Source organism: Phaeoacremonium minimum, assembly GCF_000392275.1.
Source record: "Phaeoacremonium minimum UCRPA7 unplaced genomic scaffold PA7_03_scaffold_433, whole genome shotgun sequence".
Taxonomy (NCBI): domain Eukaryota; kingdom Fungi; phylum Ascomycota; class Sordariomycetes; order Togniniales; family Togniniaceae; genus Phaeoacremonium; species Phaeoacremonium minimum.
In genome coordinates this window covers 252,791-279,380 of record NW_006921335.1, presented here as the reverse complement: position 1 = coordinate 279,380, position 26,590 = coordinate 252,791, and the positions used below count along the sequence as shown (strand labels likewise).

Below are 26,590 nucleotides of genomic sequence, written 5' to 3'. Positions count from 1 at the left end.
TCGTCGTCGTCGTCGTCGTGATGGTGGTGGTGGCTTTGTTTGTTTCCTTCTTTCTTTCTTCAGAGCCCCATCATCACAAGAACTAAACTAAACTGAACTGAACTGAACTGAACTGAACTGTACGGTACCGTACTGTACTGTACAGTACATGTACTAGCCAACAACGCAACGCAACGCACGCACAGGCCTGCCTAAGTCTACCTACCACCGTACTAGGTCCTAGGTAGACTACTAGGAGGGGTATTAATAATGATGCCAAGGGGCCGCTGGTAGACAGTCTCCTACTATGTAGTATGCAGGAATCGTAGCAATTTCCAGCAAAGTCAACTTGTAAACTTGAGTGAAGGTGGTGAAGTGTTCTTTTCCAAGTTTGCTGTTATTTGTCTGTTTGCAGGCGGAGGTGACGATCAAATTGATTGATTGATTGATTGATGGCAAGTGTAACTGTACCTAGCTAGGTAGGTAACTTGGTGCTCCCTTACCTCTCGCTCTAGTGCTCTAGTACTAGATGACTATTCAGATCGGGCTCCTTACTTACTGCCTACCTAAGCTAAGGTATGCAGTATCTCAGCACAGGTGGGCAGCTTATTAGTGGGCGATTGTTTATGTTTGTGGCCGCTAGGTCGCTACCTACCCATAGGCTATAGGTAGGTAGAGATCCTGGGAGCCGGGAGCTGGGAGCTGGGAGCTGGCGCTTCTAGTTGACTTACACTGACACTGACAGTGACAGTGACTGTGACTGTGACTGAGTGACTCTCCCCCCTTGTCTGGGCTACCTAGGTACCTACCTTAGGTAGGGCAGATGACGTCGGGGGTTCATCTGGCCTGTCTCTGGCTTGTCTCGAGTGATGCCCAATGGTGATTTGTGGAATCACACTTCACCTGTCACACATCACACACAGCACACAGCAACTCATCACCCATCACTCATCACACTATCGATCTACTGTACCTTGAAATACACCTTTAGTGCCTCCTGAGGATACCTTGCCTATCTTATCACGTTATCATGATCCTAGACTTGAATTCCCTTCTTAACATTGGAAGGCTCAGGTAGCGGGCATCACCTCTACCCAGGTACCTAGCTACCTAGCTACCTAGCTAGGTAGGTGGTTTAAGCGCCCGCCGATGAGTATCCAGATGCAGGATGCATGCACAATGGCCTTACTATGTAGACCTCCCTCATCTTAGCTACCATGGGTCAGATATTCAATTAGGTACCTGTCCTAACTAGAGTGCAAGCTATATAAGCTATATGTACAGAAAATCTAGTCTTCGACGGACCTAAAGAGAATTGATTTAGGTAGATAATGTTGTATCGTATAGGTGTGAGGTAAGCAGGTATGGAGTTGGGTTACTCATCTCTCCTGTTGAACAGCCCCTCCTCCAGATTTGCTACAGATTGACCTGTATGTAAGTCAGTGAGTGAGATCATATACATACAATCCCTCGATATCTATAGAAGACGAGTAGTCGGTGAGATAAGAGGGCTATAAACAATCAAGGGTGATGCAGCTATGTAAGATCCCCATCTACTTAGTTAGGTAGTACGGCCAGGTATCCATACGAAAGAGCAACAAAAGTCATCATTTATATTTTAACTAGGTAGCTAGGTATGTGCTCATGAGTGGGCGGTCGCTTGCAGATCGCGGGGAGCTAAATGTTAAGGCAAGGTTCCTAGGAGCCACGCTGGGAGCATAGGTATATGGCCTGATCTTTCTTCTCCACATCTACCTATTTGCAACCACCGTCTAACTAACTGACTCAAATTATTCCAGGACCCTCGTCTATATACAATCATCAAATCCCGCATAACACTCGTCCCAGAGCAAAATAGCGAGAGCTAGAGAGAGCAAGAGCGACTCGGCAATTGGCTCTTGAAGCTCAAGTGTGGGGGATGGAGTGGTCTCACTGACGAGCTTTTCCTTCTCAATCACCTACGACCACATCTAGTCCCAACCTCAACCCGACACTACTGCCTCCACAACCCCATCGCCTTGAGCTCTGAGCTTGCTCTCGATCCGTCGCCATGTTGCGCCCATCAGCTGCACGCCCGCTGGCTCGGCGCATCCCCGCTACCGTCGCCCGGAGCCAGCGGAGGACCTTCATCGTACGGGCTCGTAAAGACGCCGACCGCCGCGGGGCCCTCGATACATTGAACGTCGAGCGACTCTCGCAGGAGTCTCACGACTACCATCGCACACGTCGAAACTTCCTCGCCGCCGGTGCCGTCGCCGGGATTGTGTCCTTTGTCTACACTGCGTGGAAGTTGAAGCAGGCCATCTCGAACAATGCTACGAAGCTCGACTCGCCGTTGTCGCCGACGGACCCCCTGCATGATGGCAACAGGAAGGTTGTTGTCCATGACGAAGAAGGGAACGAGATCGTCCGCACCGGCAACAGTACCGTTCCCGAGCTCCCACGGACTATCACTCTGCCGGACCGATCGGAACCGCCCGCCGTCCAAGACTCGATGCCGAGCGTGACATCGCCGACCCTGGTTGTGCCGCCGCACTCGGGCGACTCCGAGACCGAATACACCCTTGTCGGGTTTGGCGTTCGCACCGTGTCTTTCCTGTCGATACAAGTGTACGTGGTGGGCTACTACATTGCGACGTCCGACATTGCAGAGCTGCAAGCCCGCCTGGTCAAGAAGATCAACCCCATCGCATCCACGCTGGTCTCGACCGAGAAGGACCAACTGCGCGAGAAACTGATAGACGCTGCCGAGAGCGAGGAGATCTGGAACGAGCTGCTGGCATCCGGTGTCCCGGCGCGCAGTGTCTTTAGGGTTGTGCCTGTTCGGGATACGGACTTCCACCACCTGCGTGACGGCTTCGTGCGTGCTATACAGGCAAATGCCGACAAGGTCCAGGATGACCAGTTTGGCGAGGCTATGCGCCAGTTCAGACACATCTTCAACCGAGGCAAGGTACCCAAGCGGAAGCAGCTCCTCCTCGCTCGGGACAGGGACGGCAGCCTGGCAGTGCTATATGACGAGGGTGGCAAGAAGGGAAGCAAGCACCTCATAGGCTCGGTCAGTGACGAGAGAGTGTCGAGGGCCCTGTGGCTGAACTACCTTGCCGGCAAAAAGGTTGCCAGTGAGCCAGCTAGGAAGAGCATCGTTGAGGGGATCATGGAGTTCGTGGAGAGGCCGGTGGGTACTGTTGCTGCCCAGGTTGTCTAGCTGGGAGTGCTAGAGACAGGGCAGTCTTCGGGCAATGTACTTCAAAAAACACTGTACAAAATGGATCACAACTCTATTCGGGCATGCGGCACCAAGCCTGGACTTGATAGAGTCCAGAACAAGGCACACTGGGCCACCGCCTTGTATATATACAACTATGTAGACCACCAATGATTCTCTATTACCGTTCCCGGTATGCTTGACGACTCCTTAATAGACACAATCTTACACAATGGCATTGGCCGTTGAACTTTCGGTAGCCAGCATAAAATGACCAGAAGGCGACCAGCAAAGCGCAAGACCGGTGTCGTCTGATCTGCCAGCTTCTCAGCACCCTATTTCACTTCATCATAGACTCGCTTTCCTCGGCGGCTGGGCCGGCCTGAACATTGTGAGACCCTCTTCATCTAGGTCGCCGGACGAAGCATGTGCCCTTACGATGTCGCGCCAACCTCCTTCAACAAATTCTCCAGGGTTTTGCGATTGATGGCCTCTAGGTCGGAGTTGCCGCCAATGTGCTTCTTGTTAATGAAGATGTTGGGGACGGTGCGCTGGCCGGTCAGCTGGTGGAGGGCGTTCTGAATAATGTCGCCATCATCTGCAGAAAATTGCATTGGTTAGCAATGAGGCCCTTTTAGGATGTGTGCGCATTCCGTTTGGGAAGGATGGAGAGGAGAATACAACGAAAGACGGACGGACGAGCAACTTACCCTCTTCATTGAGCTCGTAGTGCTCGTACTTTGCGCCGTAGCTGTCGAGAATGCGCTTCGAGTTGCGACAGTAAGGGCAGTAGCTTTTGCTGAAGACCATGACGGCGTTGTCGTCGATCATGGCCTGGGCCTTTTGCTTTGCGGCTTCCATTGTGACTGGTGTTCTCGCTGTGCCGGAGAAGAATCTGAGGAGAAAGGACATGGATATGTGTGTGTGGTTTTGTCGGGAGGAGGGATGCGCTTTTTGGGCTTGAGGAAGTGACGCCGGTATATGTAGGGAGGAGGGGCAATGAGAGGGGCTACCTGCCTTAGTTGATTAGAGATGGTGACGTTTAGTCAGGCAAAGAATCAACAGTGGCACTGACTAGAGTAGAATACTGCGGAATGTTGAGCCTCGAGTCGAGTCGAGCCGGATCGGGAGCAGGGGGGCGATGATGCGATACCGACTACCTTTGCTTTGGTCTAGTGACGGCCGCGGCACTCAGGTCGGCTTTGTAGGTATTTGTCAGTCATTCCGCCGAACCTGGAATAGGTGGGTGTAGTGTGCGGGCGGACGGGACGCAGCGCGTATTAGATACTTACCTTAAAATTCCCCGTGTCAATTATATACCTACCTACCTAGGACCGATGACTCTGCTCATGATCCAGGAGTAGTGTATCCTGTCATCAACTTTCGATCCCAATGGCCTGACTGATGATACTTCGGCGCCATCTCTCCTGCCCTTCACTTCCATCAAGGAACATGCGACTGTGTTGAGGCATCTTCCAGGGAGCCTGGTCTAGAGTAGTCGCCGACTTGACGTTGAAGATGAGGATATTGATGAGCACGAGGTCGGAAGACCATCACTCACATTCCCGGTCAAGTGAATCCACCTGCTCGTATATTGGTCCTCGAGCCATGTTTGACGCAGCATCTACCCGGCTGTGCTGTCGATGTCGTACTGAACGGATGCTATACGTTCAATTGCCAAGATGGAGAGCGCTTGAACCGGCTGCGGTCTCCGAGAGCCATTTGTTGATGCATCCGATTTCAAATCTTTCAGCGATTGCTACCGTAAGACGACGACAAGGAAGAAACTGGAATATGTTCAATGCCTTGCAGGGTGCAGAGCTGCCCTTTAATAAGGTGCTGACAGACAAAACTGGACGCAAGGATCAGTATAGTCACTTCGAGGCGTCCAATGAGCTCTTCCCACTCTCGGACTCGCCCTCTGACACGTTCAATGACTATGCCAGCACAGTCCGATGCTCACGTCTGGTCTCTTGTCTCTGATTTCTCTTCTGTAGGCCTACCTATTCTTCATTCTTCAATGTGTTGATCGATCATCTCGCACTATCGCTGGGCACAAAGTAAGACTTCAATCAATGTGAGTTGCACTCAATGTTTAATACGTAAGATCGAGCACACTGAAGACTGCAACTTTGGTATTGGTTTAATGGACTCCTGTGCTCTGTCAAACAGTAGATTTATTCAATTGTAAAACTCATATTTAGGTACATGATAGCAGTGGACCTGACTTCACGTACTCGATAGAGTCAAGTTCATGACACCGGCCGTCACATTGGCTTACATGAGGTTGTTCACAATATTAGCAAGACTCTTGATATTAGCGGCTGTAAATTGGAGTAGCTCATCATAAAGTCATGCTTCAATGACTGGACATGCTACTGTTTAATAGTAAATTTGATGAAGTGTGGAAGGAGACCTTTATCTCGCTTATGGCTTCAAAATATATGGAAATCTGGGGCAACGGTGTAACTCCTTGTTAAGTTGAGCAAGGTCTGAATACTTGGAAGGATACTTGTGTTCCTCGTGGCAAAGATCTATCTGACGCATGAGCAAATGCTCCTTTGAAGTAGCTTCTTTGAGAACAGCTTTCACAAGTCTAATTTGAACAATAAGTTGAGGTGAGATGACAACACATCTAAACGAACTGAGTCGATGTATTGCTTACTGGTCAGGGGGTGGAAAACTTCAGTATCTTAAGAGTCTTTAGGGGACTGTTTGTTACACTCAATTATACAGCAACACCCTGTAGCACACAGTGAAATATCCGAATGGCCATCTCAGACGGTCAAGTTTCTTAAGGCACTCAGGCAGTTCCTCTAAGTAACATCCATAAAGCATACCACTACTTGGATGTCGTCGGTATCTTGTTAGCTGTTTATTTATTAGTCCTTGGCTGCACGGGGTATTTTCAGCTTAAAGACTCCGTCTGGCTGTTTTTCAGAATATAGAAAAGGGGGCTAGCATAGTGTAAGCCAGTCCGTATTGCAAAGAGAAAATAGGTGCTATCTTTTGGCATCATTTATGATATTATGGTGCCCAATAGACTCTTTGCTCTTTGAACTGTTGCAGATGAACGAATGGGCGGCAAAGGGAGAAGAAGAGACGGTTTGGTCATCGGGCCCCACGCAATAACAAATTCTGGTGACTTTTTCGCCTTGGCAGCCTCACTAAGCCACCTATCACCCACCCGCCTAGCGACTGCTGCACGCCCAAACCAGAAACCAGGCCAGACCAAACGAGACGAAACCTGACATGACAGCCTGACTAGGTAGAGACCGTCACTTACCTACCTACCCACGCACGCCACCACCACCACGAATACCCGTACCATCACCATCGCCAACTTTTGAGGGCCAGATAACTTACGGCTCACTCTCGGAATTCCATTGAAGATCTGAGTTAAGCAGCGACCGGCGTCCTTTTACCCGTTGCCCTCATCACCCCTGTCCTCCGTTTCCCGTCCGCCGTCGGGTCAGCGCAGCTTCGGGGCGTTTTCTGCCAAACCGGATCGCTCGATCTTCGCGCCCAGAGGGTGCCACATCAGCAGACCCAGAGCAAGCCTTGTGTTGCGGCATCCCCGCCATTACACCCAGCGACGACCAGAGCGGTTACACGCTGCCGCACCCTTTCTCTACTGCGTTATATACCCTCACTGCTCGCAACGTGACCGATCACTTGGCCTTTGCAAGACACCCTGCGTCTGCTCGAGAGAAGTCAACCGCCATACTTGCCCGGCGTCCTTTTCAGGACCACCCTCCGCCAAGGTGGCTTCCGGTCCAGCAGTCCTGGCATCTTCCGGTGCCTACGTCGCCGGCAACATCGCCAACTTCACCTCTAACCTGCTTGACAAGATCCCACCATCTGTACAGACATACATCGACACCGCGTCCGGATACATCGAGAGCGCAACCGGCATCAACCCCAACATCCTCTACGGCACGGCTGCTGCCACCGTCCTTCTTCTCGGCGCCATCCCCACAGCTTTTGCAAGGAGCAGCAGCAGCAGCAGCAATAACAACAATAATAAGGCTGGTCAGAAAGGTAGCAAGACCATGTCACGATACGGTTGGTCCACTGGGCGGGAACGGGGCGCTCTCTCTCCGTTTAGCTCGACTCTCGGCGACGGTTCAGGCGGAGTTCCTGCGGTCACGGACGATGACTTCAGCTACATTACCTCCGAGGACCTGGAGAATCATGGCATGGAACCACCAAGCTCGCGTTGCTATTCAGACCGTGACCGCCGCGAACCTCGCACCGGAGGCAGCCAATTTTCCAGAACTGGCGGCGCGCCAGCATTGGTCATTGACGATGATGACATCCTCCTCATCAAGAACAAGGGGGCTACCTACCCAGAGCATTTCCCCGCCTATTCAATTGGAGACGGACAGCTGCTCGTCGGCGACATCCGTGAACGTGTCCAGCTAATTATGAAGTTGTCGGACAAGCGGGCCAAAAGAGTCAAGCTGCTCTATAAAGGCCGACAACTGAAGGATGAAAACGAGCCAGTCTGCAAGTACGGCGTCAAGAACAACAGCGAGATCATGGTTGTTCTGCCGGACCCCAGTGTTGATGACGAGAGCAGTGACGAGTCTAGTGAGGAGATTGTCGTGGTAGGGAAGGGCGATGACGAGAGCAGCCGATCCTCCCGGAAGACGAAGACAAAGAAACGACGAGACAGGAAGAAGGAAAAGGGGCGTGGCAGCACAAGCCCGCGTGACAGCAACAACGGCGCCAGCCTGGACATTCCTGTTGACGACAAGCGAAGAGAGACTACGAGTGGAAGGCAATCGCCTGCTTCCGCTGTGTCGGGCTCCAGTGCCGCTGCCGTACCGGGTGGTCCGATCGACAAGCTGAATACCATCTCAACTCACTTCAAGACTACGTTGCTGCCATTGTGTGTCCAATTTACCGCTAGCCCGCCATCTGACCTCAAGAAGCGTGAGGATGAGCACCGGAAGCTCGCAGAGACGATCATGCAGCAGGTCCTCCTCAAGCTAGACGAGGTGGACACAGGTGGCGAGGAAGAAGCAAGATTTCGACGGAAGGAGTTGGTTAGACAGGTGCAGGAGGTTCTCAAGGGCCTTGACAGTAAACTTCACGGTTGAACGGTTACTGCTTTTGGGCGATAGTGTTGTCATGGCACGCCCTTTCAGCATCGTCATCAATTAGTAGCCATTGACATGACGGCGCTGTTATCATATATCCCATATCCTGAGAACTCGGCCCCCTCACGCAGCAAGAATGCTATCCTGCCTGAGGTTGTGGCTCATGTGTTCTTTAACTCAGCAATCATCACAGAAAGGAGCGTCCACCAAATGGAGGAGAGAAGGTTATGACGACAGATGAATGGGTCATGGTCTCGACGAAGGACGGCATACTATAAGCAGGCCATCGATCTCGGAGGCGGTAGCATGTTATTTTGTAGAGATTTGGCATTGTAGGCGCTCGGTTCAGCAGCGTAGAGAAAGCTCAGGCATGTAGAGACAAGACAAGACAGACGGGCATCATTTGGTTGCAAGATTGTGGTTTTCCCAAGCAGGAGTGGACGTTCATGGAGCTAGAAAAGGTCTGGTTCATGGTATGCCTCTCATATTCACAGTGACGGTCATGATGTGTATACGCTACATCTAACATTGTGTTCTCCTAGACTCATTACCTGTGTACTCAGTCAGTTGTGGAAATGTTGGAAGATGAGGTAATCACCCTGGTTTGTGGGACCCTGTACATTGTGGATCCTTTTCATCGAATCGATCCACATGTCGATCGGGCGGCAGGCATCTCTCCCACGATAAGATAAGGAAGCTGCGATCTTAGAAATCCAATCATGTGATCGAAAAATGGGCATCACATGACCAGGTCACAACAGCCCTAAAATCCTGAGGCAGGAGCCCTCTGGGTTGTCGCTTCCAGCAGTTGGCCATTGCCCAAAGCAGCCCTAGCCGGCCCGCAGCACACCGACCTCTCTCTCTTTTGTGGATTTGACAATTTTCACAGGAGCGACTCAACCCATCACCACCACCACCAGCAAGTTCCGGGAGGACCAACAAAGCAGCTCAGATTCGCAAACTTCGCTGACTACCCAGCCGAAGTTTGTTCCTGAGCGTCGCCGTCTCATTTCTACTTTGTTTTTCCCTCGTTCTTTCCCACATTTCCCCCGTGGTGACGACAGACAAGATGTCATCTTTCGAGTCGGTTGTGAGTTGCCTCAATTCCTCTTCCGTCTCCTACCATGGCATGGGCGACTTGTAGGATCGCAGCGCGCTTGACAGTTACTTTGGGGCTTATGGAAAAGCCACCGATCCATCCGTGGCCCATCTTCCAAACCCCAGCGCCCGCAAATGCCATGGACGTGGAGGGGAACATATCTTGAGACAAATAGTTGCTGACTTGGACGTTTTCTCTCTCTAGGTTGTCATTGATGGCAAGGGCCATCTTCTCGGTCGTCTTGCGAGCATTGTTGCCAAGCAGCTGCTCAGCGGCCAGAAGATCGTCGTGGTCCGTTGCGAGGCCCTCAACATCTCCGGCGAATTCTTCCGCGCGAAGCGTACGTCTCACTCCCGCACCCAGCACAGTCCCGCCTATTTGGCCATTTTCGAGTCGGGCAAAAGAGGAGGATGACCTAGGGAGGAGAGGAGAACTTGGACTGGATTGACAAGGCGCATTTCTATGAGCGATCGAGAGGCTGATCTTCCACCCTATAGTCAAGTACCACGCCTACCTGCGCAAGATGACCCGATACAACCCGACACGAGGAGGTGAGTCAACTGTCTTAGCTGCGATTGCGCGCAGCGATGTCTGACATCGTTCCAGGTCCCTTCCACTTCCGAGCCCCGTCGCGCATCTTCTACAAGGCCGTCCGAGGCATGATTCCCCACAAGACTGCTCGTGGTGCTGCCGCCCTTGAGCGTCTCAAGGTCTTCGAGGGTGTTCCTCCGCCGTACGACAAGCAGAAGAAGATGGTCGTCCCTCAGGCCCTGCGTGTTCTCAGACTGCAGCCTGGCCGCAAGTACTGCACGGTCGGACGACTGAGCCACGAGGTTGGCTGGAAGTACCAGGATGTGGTTGAGAGGTGCGTTTGTTGTTCCACGGAGATGGGAACGAGAATTGCATTCCTACCAAGGATACAAATCTCGAGTTCTCTCCGAAGCCGAGAGGGCTATGGTTACTGACTGCTCTATAGACTGGAGGAGAGAAGAAAAGCCAAGGGTGCTGCATACTACGAGCGCAAGAAGCTTGCTCAGAGACAGCTGTCGGAGGCGAAGAAGAACACGAAGGTCGACAAGAAGACGGCGAGCGCCCTCGAGTCTTACGGCTACTAAGTGTGGCCATTAGGCAGACCTTTTCTGTCCTTCCTTATGCGTTTTTCACTAGATTGGCGTGGTGGTTCAAGGGCACTAAATCACATCTTCATTTGCGACGGACAGGCAGGGATGGGGACCGGCTTTTGTCTCATCAATTGTTCCGTGAGGGACATCTAAACTAAAATACTCATTTCAATCGAGATGAGCTTGCAATGCAATGGGCAGAACGATATGATAAAAAAAATCCTGTCAAAAACCGAACCAAGGCTGCTCTACCGTAGGATCGTGTTGGCTCTCATTGCTTATTGGTCTTATGTGATTATCTCGTGTTGCTGATTCGTCATTTCTCGACAGAGCTCATGTGGACTGGATACTCTAGCATGTCTGGCTTCAGGAGTTTTCCATGGCCTACCGGATGTCACTGACTGTCAAGAGCGTACCCCTTTTCGTGCTGCTGCCCACCCTATGCTAAAAGCGATATGGTCAACTTGTGCCTAGTGCTGATGTCCTACAAATAGCAGACAAAAGGGAGTCTCTTCTCTGATTGTCCGCAAAGGTAACACCACTTCATATCTCATAGTAGGTTATGATCATTAGGAAGTGCCACGCCTTTCGAAGTTTGGATGCCTATGAGATCTATGGTTCTGGATATTGGAGCGATTTTATTCAATAGTGGTCTTGTGGGCGCGAAGCTGTCCGCTGGGTCTAACATAGGGCTCCACTCATGTAATGGCTGGGATGTGGCAACAGTTATCATATCCCAACATAGCAATGACTCGAACTTCTCACGATAGAGAGCTATTTAGTTTGGCATGCTCCTACGGGCAGGGTATCACTACTAGGCGGCTCCAGTCATTCGCGCAGAGTGAACTTCCTAGATCCGAATAAAGTCTCTTACACTTTGCCTTAACCGGCCGGAAGTCCTTGACGTTTACAGTCAAAATTCAAAAGCATCGAGCACGAGGGAGATCCTTGACAGCGTTCTACGGTGAGTGGACCAATGAACTACAATGCTGTATGCTATCAAGTTGAAACTACGCAATGTCTGGTTTCACCGTGTGAAGAATGAAGATAATCTGAGCGAAGGGAGAACTTCATTATAATTTGTATGTATGTATCATAGAAGTACCGAGCAATATTTCATGTTACATTCATCATGGACAGCAAGCTGTCCTGGCATGATTGCTCTCCAGCCGAGGCCGGAGGACAAGTGTTGGGCTTTGAGAGTTTCGCGGAGTTAGGAGTCGTTGACTAACAAGAGTCAGCCGGGCATGCAATCTGTGTGCCGTACACGTCGCCGCTGACACCGCCAAGCTGCAACGCGGCGCCGACGACACCACCAAGACCCTCGCCGGCGATAAGTCCCGCTGCAATAGCGAAGCAGTACCGGTCGAAGTTGGCTGGCCAGCGCTTGACCCAGAAGTGGGCAATGAGGGCGCCGGTGAGGGTGGCAGTGGAGTAAACTGTCTGGGGGATAACAAAGGCAACGCCAATGGCCATCCAGTTGGGGAGCCAGATGCGGTACTTCTCGCGGTCCCCAAAGAGTACCATGCGCTTCAGAATGACCTGGCCGATGGCCACGACACCAAGAACAATGGCGAAGATGCCAGAGCTCAGCGGGATGGGGACGTTCGGGTTGGTAACAGCCTCAGCAACCGCGCGCCATGCGCTGACTGAAGGTGCAGAGAATGCACAGTGATCATAGTCATCTGGGTTGATGACGCAGGGGTAGGCAGCCATGAAGAGCACGAAGATACCTGTAAATCGATGTGTCAGTGAGTTGTCCTCCCATACTACTCGCAGCATGCGAAGCATTCGATACGTACCTGGAGCCAAGAACATAGCAACGAGAGTGCCCACTGCCTGCGCAAAGAATTGCAGCTTAGGGGGGGTCCTAAGCAGGAAGCCGACACGGAAATCGCTGACGAGTGAGCAAGACATGTCGGCACCACCAGAGGCAATACCGCCCGCAATCAGATTGACGGTCTGCGCATCCGTGACACTGAGGCCCTGGCCAGTTGTGATACCACCGAAGACAAGCTGAGATGCCTTGGCTGAAGCAGTCAAGGGGGTGATGTCGGTGACACCAGCTCCGTGGATGCTAAGGAAGGCAAAGATGACGGCGAAGATAGAGGCGAGGATCGCGAGACCGGCGTTCATGTCGAACTGCAACTCGCCAATGATGCAAGTAGCGACGACAACAATGACAACACCAATGGTCCAGAGCAGAGTGGGAACCTGCTGATCTGGGGTCGCAAAGTCCTCTACAAGATTGTCCTCGTCGAGCTTGCCGCGGCCCTGCTTCTCAAGGAATGCGACGCCGTTACCCTGGCGGCGCTTGGCGATGAACTCGTTGATACCGGCAGCTGAGCTGTGCCAGGCATACTTCAGGCCGTAATACAAAACCTTCCAGTGCACGAAGAATTCCGCCATGGAGTAGCAGATAAGGACCATGACACCTGGCCATAGGAACCAATAACGTGGAGAAGGCACCCAGCCCTCCTTGCCAATGTTGGACAGGGAGTAGAAGCTAACATAGCCATCCCATTTTGGATCATCAGGGAGGAGCTTCTTGCCAATGCAAATGTTGTAGTGGACCAGAATAGGACCAAGGAAACCCCATGCGAAGAAACTGCCCAGGAACATGGAGACACCAGTATTGATACCGACGAGCATACCACTACCAATGAAAGCAGGTGTCCACTCGATCATCCAGCCCCAGTTCTCGATATTTAGGGCCCAATTGTTGTAGTTGCCCCAGATGAAGAACCAGGTGAAGATGTGCCAGTCATACAGGATACCAATGGCATAGTATGACGCGACACGCTGGATGAGGGCAACAGCGAATGCAATGCCCAGAGCCTTGATCTTCTTCATTGCCTCGGCCGCACCAGTCCCAACTGCATGCATAGATCGGATGGCTACAGCAGTGGCGGTGGCTAGATCGGAGAGTTAGTCCGGTTCTTCGCAACGATCATCAACGAAATTGGCTTGTTGAACTCACGAGAGGGGAAGATGAGACGCAGCTCCCGCGCCACATTGACGATGAAGAACTTTCGCAGGGGCACGGCAAAGAAAAGACCGAAGGTAGAGCACACAAGAGTCAGGGTGAGGATTCTCTTGAAATCATCCTTGGGGTTTTCGGACATGAGGTGCAGCTGGTACATGGCTGGCAATGCTGCCACGAAGAGGCCGCTCATGCCACCAGCACCCGTAGCGGCTGCCTGGATGATGGAGTTTTCTTGCGGGCCGAAATGCTCAAGACCGACAAAGGGAATACCTGGGGCAACTTTCTGGAGGATCTTGACAGCGCCGAACCCGAAAATGGCGCCCATCATGGAGGCGCCGAAGGTGAAGCCGGTTTTGAGACCTACCGTATGTGAGCACACGTCAGAAAGGCTTGGAGCTGTACATCCACTTACCGAGATAGACATTGGATGCGTTGACAAGCGATCCGAGAAGGATACCAACAATGACAGCTCGGAACGTGAGGGGATTTGGCTCGTCAAGCACGCCCTCTAGAGGAGGCAGTGGCTTGAAAAGGTCGAGGATCTCCTCCTCCTGCACCAGGATCTCAGCCTTCTCATCCTGAGATTCGCGTGTTGGGACGGCGTGGCCACCACCGATGGGGACGGCCTTGTCTTCGGCGTCCGACATGATCGGGGTCAATGAGACGTGAGATTTCCTTTCCTAGGTGATGAGTAGGTGCAAGTTAGGAGAAATGAAGGGAGAGGATGGAGATTTATGGCAATGCTGGAAAGTGCTACGCCAGCAATATATCCCGTCTGGGCTACAGGGGTCTTGGATAGCTAGGTTGCGTATCCGAGCTGGCTTTTTAAGACAGGGCGTGACAAGTTCGCTGTTGTACACATAAATCAGGCACAGCAGGTCAACACTCTTCCACTTATCTGGGGTGGTGTCCTTGACTATCACAGGCTGGGTGTGATATGTGGCACAGACTGAACCGTGCTGACCCGGGGCGAGGAGGAGATGGCAGTACGTCGATGGGCCAGACCCGGGGGCAAGGTCCTCACTAGCGGAGATCGTGACAAGATGGGAAAGTCCTTATCGCTGGGATGGCGAGGAGACTTCCTGCCCATCTGTTCATGGGCTCGAATTTCAATGGTCTAGGGTCGCATGAGGCAGTCGAGTTGCATTGTGATCTTGGCCTCCCACCAACTCAAAATAGCGACATCGACCCATATGCTACCCTCATCCCTGCTTCCCTCGCACAGCAGCTGGACGCTCATCCCATTGGCCGCCGTGTCATGGAGCGCGCTCAGGTAGACGGCGATCTGCATGAAACACCAATGTCGAGAAAGCACTGCATCGCTGATGGCTCTTCCTCTCAGCCCCCTCCCCCATTTGAGGAAAGCTGGCAGAGTTATCAGCAATACAATACGACACATGGCGCGAGAGCCCTCGCGTAGAGTCGCCGGGGACTGCAAGAATTGATGATCCCACACCAATCCAGGCTGGCGATATCAGATCCGTCTTGCTGATACCTGACCCTGTCCACACGACTGAAGGATCGTCCCTGCGCCGAGAATGATGGTAATGAGGGTCAATATTTGGGAGCAATCTTGCAGACGAATGATAAGCCTACAGGAGGCCGACGATGGCCTTGGCTCGGAGTTGGGGTTGGATCCCCATATGCTCATCTGGGAAGGTGTTAAGCATTGCCCAGAACGCCGCCAGAAGGTCCAAGACGTTCCTGGCGTCCTTCGGTGCTTCTGGTTGTGCCTCTGGCCCTCTGCTATGGCGCGGTGGCAGGCGGGCAGCCGATGCATGGCGATGCATGGTCGTTTCTCCAACCACTGGGGCACTCAATGGGGGGTATCTCGTGCAGCCGGCCACCTACTTCAGGCAGTTCAGGCAGTTGGGCGGCCGCAGCCACCACGGACGCCCTGATCTTGCGATTTGACCGTTGGATGGACCTCCGTTCTTGGCAAGCCACAATGATAAGTGAAATCTGGGCACGCCCGCTTGGCAAGCCATACCCTGTCGAGCCTGTCAAGCAACCCAGGATAATGCAGCTACAATGCTACATACAGCACAGCTGCTATCAGGCGGCACACGGGTCCGCATGGGGCAGAATAGTCAGGTATTGTAATGTAGTGCAGTGCAAGCTGTGTCAGTCAGGAGGCAAAGCAGACTCGGGTGTGACCAATAGGACCAATGCTTGGGTGATGATAAGGGTCATGACTTCAAACTGGCAATTTGCTGTTTCTGCTGTTGGTCTGCACGGTCTATCAGGCTGTGCCGAAGACTGCAACGATAAAACAAGCGAGTCATAGAGTGAGCGCCGTTTGTTAATGGAGTATCAAGGAAACAGATGAATGCGCGATACGACGATAAGTGACAACGGGGAAGCAATGGTTCTTGACTTGCAGGACATGATAGAAGCTTACTCAATACAAGCACCCTCGTCATTCTTGATCACCACTTGTTAGATCAGAATGACTCGGGCCGGCGAAATGCATGCCACGCCTTTCTGTCGTGTGAGCAATGAGACATAGCAGCGCAGTAGGAAAAAGTCGATAGATCGATCGGATTGCTGTATTGCATCGCGATGCAGCTTCCTGTTTCAAGCCAGCTTGAGGCAATAGCCCATCAAGATGGAGCAAGGGTGTGTGTGAGTGCCCACGAGTATATGGTGAACAGATATGTTGTACTCTACATGCCATCACTCTGCCAAGGACGAGGAAGGAGATGGGGGAGAGGATACGATATACCCAATCTAGTCCAATAATCGTTGAAAGCCTTTGATTGATAGGGAAGGCAAGGTCCTCCGTGAAGCGCGCCATCACTCTCTGAGTCTGGCTCTCTGTGATCGGCCTGGTGGACTCCAAGCAGCCAAGTCATTTGGCGTCTTTGCATGCGGAAATATGCGCGATGGAGGCGTCTCGTCTCAGCAAATTGACTGGTGGCCCGACGAGGATTGTAGAGGGGTCAATCGTCTTGGCCGTCTCGGCAAACAACATAGTGAACGATAAGTCGAGACCTGAAGGCGTAGCAGTGCAGCCCACCCCAGACTTGATCAGCCGTTGACGGAAACCAAAATTGCACATGGTTGGACAGGGGGCCCGTATGCTCATCCACATTCCGTATACACTGTAATGGACGTGTGCAGCGAGCACTGGACAGAATCATCTTCCAGGACAAGACGGCATATGCTAAAGTGGAATGAAGTTGAAATTCAACGGGAGCCTCATCATTTATACGAACAAGATACAGTAGCTGGCAGGGAGGCGCAGTCGCAGCGCGCGGGTGCGCGCACCCAATCTTGCCTTTCACGGCAGCGCCGGCACCTCGATGGATTCAGTCCAGGCCATGAGGTAAGTTGGTCAGTAAGGGCTACGGATGTCTGATGCCGTGTAAGGCAGGTCCGGCGTCTAAACACAATGTTGTGGTACGAGTAAGATGGAGATTAGTGCACTTATTGCAGTGCGAGCTTCGGATTGGCAATGTACCGCGTCTATGCTCATTACTGTATTGTCGCGTAATTGTGGTAAGGCCGACAAACGGCTGAAGCGTCGCCCGTCGACTGCCGTTATAGGAAGGCGACCGGACATAACACGACTTCGAACCTATCCGGACCCGGCAGCTCGACCGATCTGAGGTTTGTAGAGATGGAGTAGATATCCCCTGTAGCAATCGCATAGGAGAGTATCTGTACAAAGGACATCTCAACCGTAGGTATGTCGATCGATCTCTCGGTCTCTTGCTCCGAACCCTTGCCCCTGGGAAGCCATCCCTTCACGTTCCGCTCGGCATCCTGCCCTGGCTCCCCGCAAGGCGCATTGCATCTTTTTAATGACCTCCCCGGTAATACCAACCGAACGCAGTTGTGGCCTATTTTGCCTCGTGGTGTGCGGCAAAGACTGAGTGAAGTGCTCGCCTTCCCTTCTTGACGATGATCCTACGTTCGGCGTCGGTCACCTGATTCCTTAGTATGATGGTGACCGAGTGTGTTATACCCTGCTTCTTGAGGCCCGGCGTAACGACCGGAGTAGAATGCGCATCTAGATTTGAATTATCTGTGATACCACCTCACCCGGAGCAGTGAATGCAGATCAGAGAGCCAAGGGTCGCCGTATCATCGGTAGTGCATATGATATGCTGTAGTCGTCAACGAGGCCCGGGGTATTATGTGGACTGGCCATGCTTCGCAGCCGAGACATCAAGCATCCGGCCCTGGCCTGCCATCCAGCCACTTGCTCATGTAGGGGCCGTCCAACCAATATCCCAGCTTCTTATAATAACTTCTCACTCCGACTCCCGAGATAACGCTGATCTTCTCACTGCCGTGCTCATCCCTGGCTATACGTTCGGCCTCTTCCATAAGTAAGGTCCCGAAGCCCTGGTGCTGGAACTTCTTGGGATCTCGTGCATGCACCGGCACCGCGGTTCCATACACATGCAGTTCACGTACCAAGCTCGTTTGCTGACCCACAAGTTCCTCTCGGAAGGTGTATTTCTCGGAGCATTTCCGCAACCGCAAGAGGGCGACGAGGATGTCCTGCTTCGGATCTTCGTACGCCAAGAACGTCTCCCAACCTCCGTTCGCCGTATAGTCTCGTCGGACAAGTTCAATCTGGTTGGGTCGGATCTTGTGTTTGACCTCATTGACTCCCACCTCCCGGGTCCGGACGTCTCGACAAGTTGTGCCAAAGTCCTTCATGCGAGCCAGGGCAAGCTCCCGGAGATTACCATTTTCAACGCCAGATGTCACCAGCGGCATCGGGATGTCACGCTGTACTCGGTAGATGCGTGTCCATGGCGGCACGAGCGCCAATATACGCGCAACTAGGTCTATGAGGCCATTTGGCGTATAATTCTGGTACCGGCCTGTTCTCCATAGCTCGTATAGGCCAGTACCCCGAATGACCAGTGTCGGATAAATCTTCAATCCGTCAGTGCGAAATGCAGGGTTCTCGAAGTACTCCCTGAACTGATCCAGGTCTCGCTCCATTCCCACATTCGGCAAGTCAGGCATCATGTGGCTGACGACCTTATAACCGGCGTCTTTGGCTAGGCAAAAGGTCTCGGCGACTGCGGCAACAGTATGACCGCGATTCGTGTCCCGCGCAACATCTTCGTAGAGAGACTGCACACCAATTTCCAGTCGGGTGCAGCCATAGCGCAGCATGCTAGATAGATGAGGCTGTAGGCAGTAGTCTGGTCGGGTCTCAATGGTGATGCCCACACATTTGATATTGCTCATCTCGCCAGCCTCCACAGCCTCGTCGACATTGGACGTCTGGTAGCCGCTCAGGGCATTGTGCAATTGCGAGATGAAGTCATCCCTATACGACTCGGGCAGCGACATGAATGTCCCTCCCATGATGATGTACTCGACCTTGTCCACAGAGTGCCCAAGAGCCTTGAGCTGATCCACGCGACCTCTTGCCTGTTCAAACGGATCATATCTTGCGCGAATAGCCCGCATGGAGGTCGGCTCGTATCCCGTGTATGACTGTGTGCTGTATTCAAAGTCGGAGTCCGGCCCACCAGGGCAGTAGACGCAGATGTTGCCTGTGTAGGCGATATGCGGACATCGATGCGGCTTGCACATGACAGCCACGACGGCTATACCTGACGAGGTTCCTGAAGAAAGAGGGCGTTAGCGCCTATAATATCCTCGTGTGAGGAAGCGTAGTCTGCGTAAGCAAGGATACATACTTATTGGCTTCGCTATCAGTTTGGGCAGGATGTACTTCTTGTAGTGCTCTGGGACCGCAGCAATGATTGCCGTCAGAGGAGGCAGGTTGCTGATCTTGTGTTTTCTGGCCAGCTTTGTCCGCAGACCGTTCAGGTTGACGTCCCGCTTGGGCCGGCTGGAGTCCTTGGAAGCTTCATGGTCCTCGATGAGGGCGTTGGCGATTTCGGCGCAACATCGCAGGAAGCGCTCGTTCTCGGGAGGAAGGTTGGCGTCCTTCCTTCGAACAACGGTTGTCGTTGCTGTTACCGTTGTGGTGGCCATCTTGAGGTACGCATTGGAAGAGGGATCGAATCCTCTTCGATTTCGAGCTGTGGTTGTTTGCCAGTGGTGTTTGTTGTTGTTGCTGCAAATCTAAGATGAGACGACTTGGAGAAGTTGACTCTTCACCACAGCTGGAACTCTCTGCTCCAACAATGCAAAGCACCTTCCTTGAGCACTACCTGCGAAACTTTTAGGCGGGGTGAAATCTCGTTATGGCGGGATCCCAATGAACAAAGCCCACTAAGATGCCCAGCAATGACCACTGCAAACCGCTAATTGGAGAATTCAGGCTCGCCTGTACTGAAACGGCATGTGAGAGACAGGGTGGGGCGTCGGGGCTGGATTAACCGCAACCACCGAAGGGAGAGGCAGACAGAGCGCAGAAGGAAGGAGCGGGAGAGACCGGGACAGACTTTGCCGGCCCGAGCAACAGCAAAAAAATATAGGTGTCTACACTGGTCAGTACTAGGTGTATCCCCTGTAAGCTGTAGGCAGTGTAGGTACCTAGGTAGGTGGGTAGCCAAAGCCAGCCAGTACCTAGACCTCCCCAGTGAAGCAAGCTCCCTGCATTTGGCCTCTGCACTTTTGGGTAGCGCGAGTTTTCCTGCTGTGTTCTCGAGCGACGAATGACGGAAGCGAAGCTCTCCTGAAGGACGACGACGAAGACCCCAAGAATATTGACTGCATCGCGAAACGGCATCGGGCCCATCACCACGCACTCCCTGGAGTTTTCTTTCTTCTCCCCCCTCCCTCTCTCTCTTTTGAATTGCCATTGCAAGGTTGCATCAATTGCTAGCCAACAGAATCAAACATGCAGGCTGCTTCGAGACATTTTCGGCCGGGAGCTGCTGCGCTTCGACAGCTCTCCCGGAGGGCATACAGCGCCAGCTCCTCCCCTTACGCCGCCACCATCGAGAACCTGCGCATCAACGGCGACACAAAGGTCATCTACCAGGGCTTCACAGGAAAGCAGGGCACGTAAGTCTACCCCCCTCCTCTGCCGCCTCCTCGTCATCCGTCGCCTTCCCCATGATCAAATCAACAAGAAAAAACCCCTTCGCGATAGCAGCATCGGACAGAGACACATCTTCCATCTCTCCCTGGTTCATACTCGCCGTTCAAGCTTTGCTGACTCTTCGCCACGGCTCTAGTTTCCACGCACAGCAAGCCATTGACTATGGTAAGACCGTCTCGATCTCGATCGCACCCATGAGCTGGAAGAACAGCAAGCGAGACACGATTCTGACACAGGATATCAATAGGCACCAAGGTTGTTGGCGGAACCAACCCCAAGAAGGCCGGCTCAACACACCTGGGTCTCCCAGTCTTCGCCAGCGTCTCCGATGCCGTGAAGGAGACCGGTGCCACGGCAACTGGCATCTTCGTCCCGTATGTTACTGTTGACTCTGGTACCCGTTGATGACAGCCCCTGACGCAGTTCGTATACAGACCCCCCTTGGCTGCTGGCGGTATCCAGGAAGCTATCGAGGCCGAGATTCCCCTTGTTGTCTGCATCACCGAAGGCATCCCTCAACATGGTTAGTGGGCAATATCTTCGAGCAATCTAAGGAAGTATGACATTCTCTAACCGTGCTGCAGACATGGTGCGAATCACCTCGATGCTGAAGACCCAAAGTAAGACACGTCTTGTCGGCCCCAATTGCCCCGGTATCATCGCCCCCGGCCAGTGCAAGATTGGTATCATGCCCGGTTTCATCCACAAGCGCGGCCGCATTGGTATCGTTTCCCGGTCCGGCACCCTTACCTACGAGGCCGTCAACCAGACCACACAGGCCGGGCTCGGCCAGTCCCTCGTCGTTGGTATTGGCGGTGACCCCTTCAGTGGTACCAACTTCATCGACTGCCTGAAGGTCTTCCTAGAGGACGAGGAGACGGACGGTATCATCATGATTGGCGAGATTGGCGGCTCGGCCGAGGAGGACGCTGCGGACTTCTTGAAGGCGAACAACACCGTTAACGGCGGCAAGCCTGTTGTCTCATTTATTGCTGGTATCTCCGCGCCCCCAGGCCGACGAATGGGTCACGCCGGTGCCATTGTCTCCGGCGGCAAGGGCGGTGCCGACTCCAAGATCAAGGCTCTGGAAAGCGCCGGCGTCATCGTTGAGCGCTCGCCGGCCGGATTGGGCAAGGCCCTGCGGGATGAGTTTGTCAAGCGCGACTTGCTGTAATTCCGTTCAGGGCAGGTTCGGTGTGCTTGGGCTAGGTCGACCGGGGAGTTGCGATGTCCAGGTACTGTAGCCATGCTTCCCCCCAGTCCCTCCCCTAGGCATGTGTATGAGGTGGGCTAGTTGGGTACGAAGAGGGCCGGAAGGGGATGGGCGATCGTCTCCGGATGTAGTTTGTTCTCATATGTCTTCATTACCGTAACACAGATCCGATAGACTGGGATGGAATGGCGGGTTGGTAAACACGTGCATTGCATTCACATATAAGATTTTATATCTCTCGAGATGCTCGGCTTCGCTTTCACTTTGCAATATCCGAGACTGTGTAAATGTTGTCGGACTCCTCCGGCCTTATCTTCAAGCACTAACTAGGATTGTCCCAAGTCGCTGGGGTGTAGTCTGGATACAACCATACAACTGGACTGGTGACATATCATCAATAAATATATTATGCTGGGAGGGATGGACTCTCGGTAAACTCATGCCCGCTCAGAGGTAATTCCATGATCTGCTATAACGATGAATTGAGAACCCTATCTGAGCTGCGCGCAGAGCGATGACAGCATTCAGCCCCTGAACTCCAAAGTGCGCAGTAAAACAAGACGCATGCCATACCATTCCATGCAGGTTCAGTGTCCAGTGTCGTTATATCTAACATTTCATTGATTCATCTGTTCTTGTGCCCCGCCAACATAACCTTCTGTTCACGTAGTCTTCCCTCGAGGTACTTGATGCTTTCTCAAATTACCAAATTCTTTTCAGAGACCGTGACTACAGAGCAATCCCCCGTCATATCACTACCCCTTAATGGCTATGCTAGAGGCAGTCCAAGTAGGCGGAGTTTCTTCGGCTTCAGGGTCAAGACAAATGCGCCTGTCTTGGGGATCGGTGACGACGCAACAAGTCGGAGCGGAGTAGACTTTGCCCAGTATTGGGGGGATACGGCTGCGCCTATTGCTCCCCTAATAACCGGGCAGTGATGTCGCCCATATATGCCTCCTCCAGCTCGTAGTCATCGCCCCCGTTTCGATCGATCCCGACGTAGTTGAAGGCATCTACCACGGCGTCGACATCGAAGCCCATATTTACGAAACGATGAACCAGCTCCCGGTTGTATCCTTGATATCTAACAACCATCACGTCAGCACCAGCACTTCTCTTTCTCGGCTGTGTAGCCACCCGCCGCAGGGAGCATACCTGGAAGGGTCCTCCTGCTTCTTCTCTGATGCTTTCTTGACATACTGCCCCGGCGGTGGCTGCCTTCGCGGGGCACCGGCGTGCCTAACTGCCCAGTCGTGGGCCACGACCGCGAAGTATTCGGGATCGTCCATCATCATCTTGGCGACCTCTGCGTCTTGCGGGTCTTTGGGGTTCGGGGACTCGAGGAGCATTCGGAGGGATAGCAGGGCCATCTTGATTGTGCCAACGGGAGACCAGCCGCTGCCGAGGGTATCGAGACAGATGGCGCCCTAGGGGAAGAGACAAAGCCAGTCAGCTTCCGTATCCGTAGACGAGGAAGCAGGTAGGTGTACATGTGTAATGCATATGACTTACAGTTTGGCTGCTGATATTGGGGTGCCATATCTTGGTGTCGAACTTCATGATGGGGGACTTGAAGGGGTACATGTCCGGGATCTGAATGTCGACGGTGTAGGTGCCTCCAGAGTAGGGAGTATCTGGAGGGGCGGGAAAGGTGCCTTTGAGGTGCATCAGGTTGCCTTGGTCGACGGGGGTGGCATAGACGCCCGAGTTGTCCTTGTCCTGGTGGATGTCGTTGAGCTCTTTGGCGATCCTCCGCTCCCGCGTACTCGACATCTTGCTATGGGATGCGATGCAAGTGAGGCGAGGCGAGGCGAGGGGTGGGGAGGGGAGGCGATGTGAGGTGATGTGATGTATAAAGTTCGTCTTCTAGTTGAGCACTTGGGATTCGAGGTTTCAGGATTTGATTCTGGAGGAGGGGTTCGCTCTGGGACTTTGCTCAGCTACGGCTACGGCTAAGTCTAAGAATGAGGCTGAGGCTGAGCCTGCGTGGGGATCGGCCGGTCGGGACAAAGCTCTGCTGGTACTGATGCTGTACTGGACTGGACTGGTGCTAGACTAGAAGGTGAGGGAGTTGAACCTGTCGACAGAGTATAGAACTGCTGAACTGAAACTGTATGGAAAGAGCCTGGTAGTCCAGCCTCGAGGCGATGTGATGGAGGCGAGGCAAGGACGATTTAAAGAAAGCAAAGTCAAGTGACTGACTAGAGGCACCTCTTGAGCTGGGCCGGCAAAGAAGGTAAAACGAGAGGGGCAAGAGGCTATAGGAAGCACCCAAGGTAGTCGTAGTACCTAGGCAGTCATCAACTTGCCTCTTACCTGACTAAATCTGACTCTACCTTGAGTCGACGAGCTGGAGTTGTGAAGCCTTGAGTCAACCACGAAGATGAGAACCGAGGGCCGGAAGAAACGTAAAGAAACCGTCAGAGACCCCCGTCGGTCAGTCGGGTCCCGTCCCTTCTGTCACTTGACGCCGGCGAATCTCGAGCTCGCTCGGCTCAGTCCCGCCCGCCCCGTCCAGCACCACCCTCCAGCACCAATCTTGCCGACTCTAGGGGTGACGTCTACGCTAAGAGCGCTGGAAGTGACCTGGAGGTACAGCTGCTGGCGTTGGTGGGGCTGTTTCATGGTCCTGTAGGCTGTACCAAAAGCCCATAACATACTGCATAGTACATATTAGGCCTACTGAGGACTACCTAGGTACCTACCTACCTTAGGTAAGCTTAGGTAGCGCGCTTCCAGCTTGGGGCAACCGGGGTGGCCTGAGCAAACGGGAGTCTTAAGCAGCTTGCATCACACGTGACAGCGCTTAGGCTACCTGAGTACCTTAAGTCAAGTGCTGTCGTGTCTCGCTGGGCGCCTGATTGCTTGCATTGATTACCTAAACCCGACCAGCAGAGAGCTCCCTGCCCTGAGGTACAGCTCCTTGCCTCAGCCTTCCTCCTTCCATCCTCCATCCTCCTCCTCTCTATCATCGACAGCCTCAAGAGGTCTTCCTCTACCGTAACAAAAATACCATCGCCATTTCCTCTGTTGGCGGTCTTTCTGTAAAGGTGCAGAGGGTCTCTTTATCTGCTCATCCCAGATTCTTTTTCACTGGGATCGGGCTCCTGCTTCTAAACCCATAACGGACCACAACATCCAGGACTGAGCGTCAGAAGCCGTAATCATGGTGAGCAGCGCCTTCGTCATCCACTCCCAGTCACTTTCATGGGTATCTCTAACATCTACTCTTCTTCTTGGTAGGGTCAGAATCAGTCTGGCATGGGCGGTGGCGGCGATGGACAAGATGGCAAGGATAAGAAGGTTAGTCTTTCACCGTCCTTTCTCATCTCCCTCTATCAAGAGAGTGCGCTTCCCTCGATGACGTGTTGCATCCAGCTCGCTTAACGCGCGTGCGCACCATGCTGACTTCAATCCGCATCATCTAGAAGGATAAGCCCAAGTACGAGCCTCCCCCGAGACCAACGACCCGCGTCGGGCGCAAGAAGAGAAAGGCCCCTGGCACCAGCGCCGCTGCCAAGCTGCCTGCCGTCTACCCAAGCCAGCGATGCAAACTACGTCTGTTACGAATGCAACGTATCCACGACCATTTACTGTTGGAGGAAGAGTATGTCGAGAATCAAGAACGTCTGAGGAAAGCCAAGGCCGCAAAGGACAGCTCCGGACCCGCCACCGATGTCGACGCTGCTGATCGCTTGGCCGACGAGCGCGGTCGCGTGGATGATATGCGAGGTAGCCCTATGGGCGTCGGTACGCTTGAGGAGATGATCGATGATGACCATGCCATCGTGTCTAGCACTACTGGACCAGAGTACTACGTCAGCATCATGAGCTTCGTCGACAAGGATCTCTTGGAACCCGGAGCCAGCGTCCTCTTGCACCACAAGAGTGTCAGTATCGTCGGTGTCTTGACCGATGACACCGATCCTCTCGTCAGCGTCATGAAGCTTGACAAGGCACCAACCGAGTCGTATGCCGATATTGGTGGCTTGGAGCAGCAAATCCAGGAAGTTCGTGAGTCCGTTGAGCTGCCGCTGCTCCATCCCGAGCTGTATGAGGAGATGGGAATCAAGCCGCCCAAGGGTGTCATTCTATACGGTGCGCCAGGAACGGGAAAGACACTGCTTGCCAAAGCTGTTGCAAACCAGACTTCAGCTACCTTCTTGCGTATCGTAGGCTCGGAACTCATCCAGAAGTATCTCGGTGATGGTCCCCGTCTGGTTCGCCAGCTCTTCCAGGTAAGTCCTATGCCTACGTTTACACTGTCACAACTCCTAACACATCACAGGTCGCTGCTGAAAATGCTCCCTCGATTGTGTTCATCGACGAAATCGACGCTATTGGCACGAAACGATACGAGTCTACGTCTGGTGGTGAGCGCGAAGTCCAGCGAACTATGCTTGAGCTTCTGAATCAGCTTGATGGTTTCGATGATCGAGGCGATGTCAAGGTCATCATGGCGACCAACAAGATCGAGACTCTTGACCCTGCCTTGATTCGCCCTGGCCGTATCGACCGCAAGATCCTGTTTGAGAACCCCGACCAGAACACCAAACGCAAGATCTTCACACTGCATACCTCCAAGATGTCTCTCAACGAAGACGTGGATCTCGAGGAGTTCATTGCGCAGAAAGACGACCTCTCAGGTGCCGACATCAAGGCCATTTGCTCAGAGGCTGGCCTGATGGCTCTGCGGGAGAGACGTATGCGCGTGCAGATGGCGGATTTCCGGGCCGCCCGTGAGAGAGTTCTTCGCACGAAGCAGGAGGGTGAGCCTGAAGGGTTGTATTTGTAGTGTAATATCATTGTACCAGGGGGAAAGACGCTAGATGATACAGTTGTTGCATGGCAGGTAGACAATTGACCCCAGCAGTGGCCTACGCACATT

General features: G+C 53.0%; 9 protein-coding genes across 9 annotated transcripts; 5 read left to right on the top strand and 4 right to left on the bottom strand.

Annotated features, from left to right (window-relative positions):
• Positions 1-2,029: 2,029 nt before the first annotated feature.
• Positions 2,030-3,187, top strand: UCRPA7_5778 (putative chalcone-flavanone isomerase protein; the record flags this gene model as incomplete). Its single annotated transcript, XM_007918322.1, has 1 exon — positions 2,030-3,187. The coding sequence occupies one exon, from the start codon at positions 2,030-2,032 to the stop codon at positions 3,185-3,187; it is 1,158 nt and encodes a 385-aa protein (XP_007916513.1).
• Positions 3,188-3,621: 434 nt separating this feature from the next.
• UCRPA7_5777 (putative glutaredoxin protein) lies at positions 3,622-4,048 on the bottom strand (the record flags this gene model as incomplete). The annotated part of the gene is made up of 2 exons (XM_007918321.1): positions 3,622-3,785; positions 3,898-4,048. 2 exons carry the CDS (start codon positions 4,046-4,048, stop codon positions 3,622-3,624), a joined length of 315 nt encoding a protein of 104 aa, XP_007916512.1.
• Positions 4,049-7,239: 3,191 nt separating this feature from the next.
• Positions 7,240-8,292, top strand: UCRPA7_5776 (putative bag domain-containing protein; the record flags this gene model as incomplete). The annotated part of the gene is made up of 1 exon (XM_007918320.1): positions 7,240-8,292. The coding sequence occupies one exon, from the start codon at positions 7,240-7,242 to the stop codon at positions 8,290-8,292; it is 1,053 nt and encodes a 350-aa protein (XP_007916511.1).
• Positions 8,293-9,361: 1,069 nt separating this feature from the next.
• On the top strand, positions 9,362-10,506 carry UCRPA7_5775 (putative 60s ribosomal protein l16 protein; the record flags this gene model as incomplete). The annotated part of the gene is made up of 5 exons (XM_007918319.1): positions 9,362-9,382; positions 9,596-9,731; positions 9,889-9,942; positions 9,998-10,256; positions 10,368-10,506. 5 exons carry the CDS (start codon positions 9,362-9,364, stop codon positions 10,504-10,506), a joined length of 609 nt encoding a protein of 202 aa, XP_007916510.1.
• Positions 10,507-11,739: 1,233 nt separating this feature from the next.
• Positions 11,740-14,145, bottom strand: UCRPA7_5774 (putative oligopeptide transporter protein; the record flags this gene model as incomplete). Its single annotated transcript, XM_007918318.1, has 4 exons — positions 11,740-12,245; positions 12,315-13,427; positions 13,493-13,858; positions 13,911-14,145. The coding sequence occupies 4 exons, from the start codon at positions 14,143-14,145 to the stop codon at positions 11,740-11,742; spliced, it is 2,220 nt and encodes a 739-aa protein (XP_007916509.1).
• Positions 14,146-17,671: 3,526 nt separating this feature from the next.
• UCRPA7_5773 (putative histone acetyltransferase protein) lies at positions 17,672-19,474 on the bottom strand (the record flags this gene model as incomplete). Its single annotated transcript, XM_007918317.1, has 2 exons — positions 17,672-19,098; positions 19,174-19,474. The coding sequence occupies 2 exons, from the start codon at positions 19,472-19,474 to the stop codon at positions 17,672-17,674; spliced, it is 1,728 nt and encodes a 575-aa protein (XP_007916508.1).
• An 811-nt stretch (positions 19,475-20,285) lies between these two features.
• Positions 20,286-21,663, top strand: UCRPA7_5772 (putative succinyl- ligase subunit alpha protein; the record flags this gene model as incomplete). The annotated part of the gene is made up of 5 exons (XM_007918316.1): positions 20,286-20,452; positions 20,626-20,654; positions 20,737-20,863; positions 20,924-21,012; positions 21,074-21,663. The coding sequence occupies 5 exons, from the start codon at positions 20,286-20,288 to the stop codon at positions 21,661-21,663; spliced, it is 1,002 nt and encodes a 333-aa protein (XP_007916507.1).
• A 948-nt stretch (positions 21,664-22,611) lies between these two features.
• UCRPA7_5771 (putative ubiquitin-conjugating enzyme protein) lies at positions 22,612-23,475 on the bottom strand (the record flags this gene model as incomplete). Its single annotated transcript, XM_007918315.1, has 3 exons — positions 22,612-22,786; positions 22,858-23,129; positions 23,215-23,475. 3 exons carry the CDS (start codon positions 23,473-23,475, stop codon positions 22,612-22,614), a joined length of 708 nt encoding a protein of 235 aa, XP_007916506.1.
• Positions 23,476-24,868: 1,393 nt separating this feature from the next.
• UCRPA7_5770 (putative 26s protease regulatory subunit 4 protein) lies at positions 24,869-26,497 on the top strand (the record flags this gene model as incomplete). The annotated part of the gene is made up of 4 exons (XM_007918314.1): positions 24,869-24,871; positions 24,946-25,005; positions 25,131-25,940; positions 25,991-26,497. The coding sequence occupies 4 exons, from the start codon at positions 24,869-24,871 to the stop codon at positions 26,495-26,497; spliced, it is 1,380 nt and encodes a 459-aa protein (XP_007916505.1).
• Between the last annotated feature and the right edge of the window lie 93 nt (positions 26,498-26,590).